This window comes from Diospyros lotus, chromosome 11 (assembly GCF_014633365.1).
Source record: "Diospyros lotus cultivar Yz01 chromosome 11, ASM1463336v1, whole genome shotgun sequence".
Classification (NCBI taxonomy): Eukaryota; Viridiplantae; Streptophyta; class Magnoliopsida; order Ericales; family Ebenaceae; genus Diospyros; species Diospyros lotus.
Window position 1 is genome coordinate 15,985,907 of NC_068348.1, and position 5,995 is coordinate 15,991,901.

The 5,995-nt window shown below is 36.2% G+C and overlaps 1 protein-coding gene across 1 annotated transcript; it reads right to left on the reverse strand.

Annotated features, from left to right (window-relative positions):
- Positions 1 to 453: 453 nt before the first annotated feature.
- Positions 454 to 5,421, reverse strand: LOC127812632 (NAC domain-containing protein 7-like). Its single transcript, XM_052353093.1, has 4 exons — positions 4,661 to 5,421; positions 2,554 to 2,743; positions 2,109 to 2,377; positions 454 to 1,397 (listed from the first exon to the last, which is right to left on the reverse strand). The coding sequence occupies exons 2-4, from the start codon at positions 2,711 to 2,713 to the stop codon at positions 822 to 824; spliced, it is 1,005 nt and encodes a 334-aa protein (XP_052209053.1). The 5' UTR covers positions 2,714 to 2,743; positions 4,661 to 5,421; the 3' UTR covers positions 454 to 821.
- Between the last annotated feature and the right edge of the window lie 574 nt (positions 5,422 to 5,995).

The window sequence follows — 5,995 nt, forward strand, 5'->3', positions numbered from 1 at the left end:
TGCTTGTACAAGAGTGTATGTATAAGAGAACAAAGTTTCTTTTTTAAAAATGGCAGTCAAACAGCTCTGATAACAACTACAGTTATAGCACACAACTTTACTTAAAACAGGAATCTTCTCAAATTTTAAACTAATTTTTTAACAACTATAACTTCCAAGTAAACAAAATAACATTCGAGTTTGAAGCATCTCTTGAAAAACATCAATGTTTAACAATAGCAATTACTATTTTGCAAAAAAAAAATAAACAAATCCCTAGTTTGAGTGACGAACAAAGCTCAAAAAAGAGTGGAGTGCTACCAGAGCGAGAAGAAGCGGAACTTTAAACAAATGGTAGATAAGTTGAACATGCAAGCAAGTTCAGGTAAAGGACCTTAAGATGGTAGAAGAGTCCTGCACCCAGGGAAAATGAATGTAAAGAAATTCGAGAGAGTGTAGCAAAAAAATGAAATAACAACTTTAAACAAATTCTCTCTACAGATCAGCTCGAAAGAAACATTCAAAACTCATCGTCGCTACCTTAGAGTTCATCTATCCACATGTCGCAATACATTGCAAACTAAATATAGGTATTCTAGTAATAGCTAGGCATCGCCTGTTCAAGTAGCTGCCTAGTATTAATTATCAGTAAATGTCCTGGAGGAAACCACAGGCTACATATATATATATATATATATAAATCATCACCAATTTTAGTTTTATATATGTACAGCAACCTTGACCAGGACTTCTTAATTTTCTCTTGATTAATTGTGTTTTCGTTTCTCCGAGATCAGCATGTATGTTTCTAGCTGGATTCTATATATAAAGTATATAGGTCTTCACTTCCACAGCTCAATTGGGCAAGTAAGGGCGGACATTGATGCATAATCCGAAGCCATATCTTCCCTCTTGGAATTGTTAAGCAGCATACTCATCTCCTCAGCGGCTTGAAATGAACCCATATTGGAGTAGTTGTTTTCCTTGGATCCATCTTCTTGGCTAAGCTGAGAGGCAACAAATTTATCGAGAGTTCGCCAATCAGTCAACTGATCCACCGCCTGCTCGTTGTTATTGTAAACTGAGCAGCCGGTAGCTTGCTGGTTGCTTTGCCGCAAATGTTCTTCTGGTGTGATTGGCTGTGCAAGTTTTGGACTTTCTAACTGAGGCAGCTGGAGGAAATTAGTGTTATCGGCCTGCATACTGTACTGCAATTCGAGCTCTTGCTTGCATGAATAGTGAGGGTGGCCATGGTGGTGGGGAGTATTATAGGGCTGTAGTATCTGCGCTGGAGAATCGAAATCCGGCATGAAGGAGACATGGTCATCATACCAACATGGTGAGCCAAGCTCACCGCCATGTTTGCGCAACCCGGTCATTCGCTTCTTGAACACTCTACAGACGACCCACCCTTCTTCCTGGATTTATTTCAGAATTGGCATCACCCGTTAGTTCTTCTCGAGACAAGTATTCCTTTTTTTTTTTTTTTTGCTGAGAAAAACAAGTATTTCACTGAAGAAAGAACAAGAATATATGAACTATCTATGAGTTACGTTGTGCTTCTATAGTAGTTTTAAGAAGTTAGAATGAAGAATGGTAGTAGAAGATGCATCCCATAGTAAGTTCATATTAGGGTATATAGGATCACACCTAGAAATCAAAATAAATTCAACTTGTCTTGAGGCTAGGGTTGTCTGCTTTTGTTGTTTTGTTTGAGTCTCCAGCTAGTATGCTTAGTTTTCTTTAATTTGTTGATTAATTCTTGTTCTGGGTTTGCCTTGTTCTAGGCTTTTGTCTGGTTGGCAGTTAGTTGGGACCCGCCCCTTTAGCTCCTTCGAAGCCCTTGGCCTCATCCTTGAGCTCGGTGCATGCCCTTATTAGGCAGTAGTTCTATTTTGTCCCCTTCGTTTTCGGCCTGAATATCTATCCATGCATCTATCTATCTATCTATCTATTAGTGACAATATTATATTACTAGTAGATTATAGATAGATGATATTCTCTAATAATTATTGTCACTTTCACACTTTCTTTTGCATGTAATTTTTGTCTAAACTGCGTGTCATAAATAAACAAATCAAAATTACAAGTATTCTAATATATATGTAAGTGCGAGTGAATAAACTTGCCTGAGTGCCATTTTCATTGGTTTCTAGTCTGTACTCGTGCATGATCCAGTCTGACTTTTGTCCATTTGGTGCTCGGCCTTTATAAAACACCAAGGTTTTCCTCATCCCAATCAAGACACGCTTGGAGTAAATGGCCTTGTCTCTTCCTGTAGCCTTCCAAAATCCTGCTTTTGTGGCCCTGTTGGTACGAGTCCCTGTTGGGTATTTCTTGTCTTTATGGCTGAAGAAATACCACTCATTCTGGTCCTCATTACCAATCTGGCAAAGTTCTGTTTAGAAAACTAAATATTTAGAAGGAAAAGTGAACTAATTAAATTGTTAACAACCCAATATGCATGTGGTATGTGACAGCATGCATATCTAAGGGTTTATAAACACTGTTGTCTTATAAACTTGTGGATGATAGTCTGTGTAAACACTGCTGTTTGAAGAAGACACTGTATACCTTGGAGATCCCATGGCTCGATTCTATAGAGATCGACATCTTTAATGACATCGAGATCAATTCTTCTTGAAGCAACTTTTTTTCTGAGGTAGTAATCAACAAGTTCTTCGTCGGTGGGATGGAATCTGAAGCCGGGAGGGACTTGTGATGATGTATCCATTATCTTCCAAGTGCAACTGAATATTTAGCCCTGCGTACATTTGTAAATCAGCTGTTTGAAACGTATGTAGCAGCCAATGAACTTAAAGCACAAGGTACTAATTGAAGAGTTTATTTTTAATTTGGACATAATCTTGTCATTGTTCAGTTTAAATATAAATCCTGATAATATAGAAGAAAAATCTTATAGTGCTACTAAGGCATGATCTTGCACTCCAGGAAAAACTCCTAGAGAATATAGAAGCACTATAAGAAATTACGATCGACTTGTATTATCACTATACATATGGACCTTCAAAGATCACTAATATATTGATAATTATGTTTCCTAATATTCAATGACAAGTAATTAACAAGTGGCCAACCATTTGAGAGCATCTTGAAGCACAATGAGAGGCCACTTTAAAGTCCAAAAAATCAAAAATTGTAACATTCAGAGTTTCATATCACATTTGAGGATGAATCAAATTAAGTAGATAATATCTATTTTCCAGAAGAACATTAAGAATACCTTTGAAACAAGAAAATTGAAAAGGATCGAAAATATATAACCTACGCACTTATACATGCACAAAATAGTATACTTTTCTCTCTTTTGTTTTCCTTCCACATATTCCCAATATGTAGCATTAAAGGAAGATTTATACTGATGTAAATTGTAAACCCTCTTGGAACAGCATCTGTAAGCTACCAAGTGAATACTAGTTTATTTAATCATGTGAAGCTTGTTCATCATTTACTTGTATGTTCCACATCAAATCACAGAGTGAAATATGATATCAAGAAAATAAAACCTGTTCTCATAACATTATATATAAATATATATACATATGTATATATATATATTAGATCACCAGTTTTCTTAAAAAAAATTTAAAAAAAAGAAACGGATCCTTTTTTTTTTATCTGATGGGTAACAACCGGTTCATTAATCATTGTAAAGTTCTGAACAATGTCATTGTTGCAAGTAATAACAGCCATCTAAACATATGCAGAAGATTTCAATCTTTGCGTTGGTTCCAGTTCATGATTTGTGTGTGTGTGTGTGTGTGTGTGTATCATCTTGTTCATAACGAAAACTTGGTTCCAGTTCATGATGTGTGTGTGTGTGTGTGTCATCTTGTTCATAACAAAAACTTGTTCATTTTCGTTCTTTTCCAGCTTACACATTCCAATGGTGTTGGATTATAACTGAAAAGTTTAGAAATTTTGAAAGCGGAAGGAAAACAAAAGACAAAAAGCACCGCAAAAAAGTCGATCAACAACAAGTACACATATCATATGTGTACAAGTGCAGAAGTTCTAGGTTGGTATCTGGATATAGATATATATATATATATATAAGGTACACAAATACTCAACTTTGCGTTTCTTTGACGCACCGAACAGAGTGAAACCTGTAAACGAAAAGGTGCTTAAGCCATTCATAAAAGTAATCGATGCTTGTTAAGAATGCGTAATCAAGCTTGTATAATTAACCTTTACCTTTGGCACCCAGAGAACATATACATATGCATACACACACCCACATCACTCACAAACGTAAAGTAATTAAAGAAATGCAAATTATCACTGCACAGATAAATTTAATCTTCAGTAGCTTTTAAAGTCTGATCTTCCAGCACCTTATTTAAGCATATTTATAGTTTCAACTATTTTCAAGAATTTACAGTTACCCTTGATTCATTAAAATACCGGAAAATCAAAATTTCCTTTTACCATTATCTCAGAATTTCTTTTTGTTTTGATCATAAACGTTTAATAAGTGAGATCTGATCACAATATGAATCTGAAAATTAGTAGAGGGGCATGTGAGATTTCAGATCAGAAAACAAAAATATCGATTATATATATCCATCGCGAAGAAACGAAGAACAACCTTGGGAAGACAAAGAACAATGAAGAATAAAGAAAAAGTAGCTCTGGAAAGAAGAAGAAGACAACGAACCTTTTGATAATCTTGTGCAGAAAACTTGTTGCGGGATCAGATGATCTGTTTGGTCAGAAGTTCGTATACATCCACCAGTCAGTGCAGAGATGAAGGGACTTTGGAATTAAGTCAACTTTTATACAAGCCTACTGATGAACAGAAGCAGCTAGCAGACAAGAAAGAAAGAGAGACAGAGAGAGAGAGAGAAACTTGGTTGAATATGTGTAAAGTTGCGTCCTCGGGAATTGAAGAAGAGTCCCAAACAGAAGAGAACAGTGGCCAGTGGTTGTGGAGAAAGAAACTATAATTAAGAGATCAGATCCCAATGCGAATGAAGAAACGAAAGGAAAGCAGAAGTTGGAGGAAAGTAAGGCAGGCAGTTAAACAGAAGAGAAGAATATTAATGGATGATGACGACGACGTTGAAGCTGATATATATTTATATTGGCACACAACACATATGACCTAAACGGAGAAATCAATGGAGATGAAGGCACAGCTAGCTGGTTTAATGGGATTTGCTCATTAATTAGTAAATCCTAGCTAATTAAGCTTGGCAGAATAGAAAGGAAAAATATGATGGAGCTGCTGATTCTCCACCGCCTTCCACCAGCAAGTGATCGAGACCAGCTGAGGATGATTTAATCGTCTTCCTTCCTTCCCTCCTTCCTTCCTTCCTTCCTACCTGCTCTCTAATTGCAAGAGAAAGAGAAAAGAAACGAAATGAAATGAAATGGCGGGTCTGCGGGTCAAATAGTGAGAGAGAGAGAGAGAGAGAGAGAGAGTATGGTGAATGGTGAACCTCATAAATCTGATGGCACTTGATCACTTGATGTTTTAAAAACCCCACCTGACCTAAAACAATGTTTTCTGTTTTTATTTTTTTCTCTCTAATTGACTTAAAAGAATTTTTTAGTAAACCCTAATCTTAATTTGTCTTTTTCATTAAAAGATAGTAAGGTTAGGATTCAAACAAACACACAAGATCATCTCGATGCCATCCAGTATTCATGGCTTTACCTATAAGAGTAAGTATAATGCAATTAAGAAGTTTGGACTCGTTTATCTTCTATGCACTTTCCCTGATCACTACAAGGTTTGGTGTTAATTTGCTCATTACTAGCGCCTTCCGTCTTCGTGTATTATCTAGATCTTTTCTTTTTAGTCTCATTCTATCTGGATGTTGTTTCAGATACTACCGATAATTTTGTCTGGGAGTGTGGTTTTCCTGCAAGGCTTCTAGCAGGAATGTTCCTCGTTCAACTTTGCCTTCTGGCGGTCTTCTTATGCTACTGTCATCATCAGGATTAGGTTCATTTTGTTTCATATGTCATTATGGGAAGATATTAGTTC

Coding starts and splice junctions, on each gene's coding strand:
- LOC127812632 (XM_052353093.1), bottom strand. CDS start 2,713: ATGGATACATCATCACAAGTCCCTCCCGGCTTCAGATTCCATCCCACC. Junction 2,378..2,553: donor CGAGCCATGGGATCTCCAAG/GTATACAGTGTC, acceptor TTTTCTAAACAG/AACTTTGCCAGATTGGTAAT. Junction 1,398..2,108: donor CCAATGAAAATGGCACTCAG/GCAAGTTTATTC, acceptor AAATAAATCCAG/GAAGAAGGGTGGGTCGTCTG.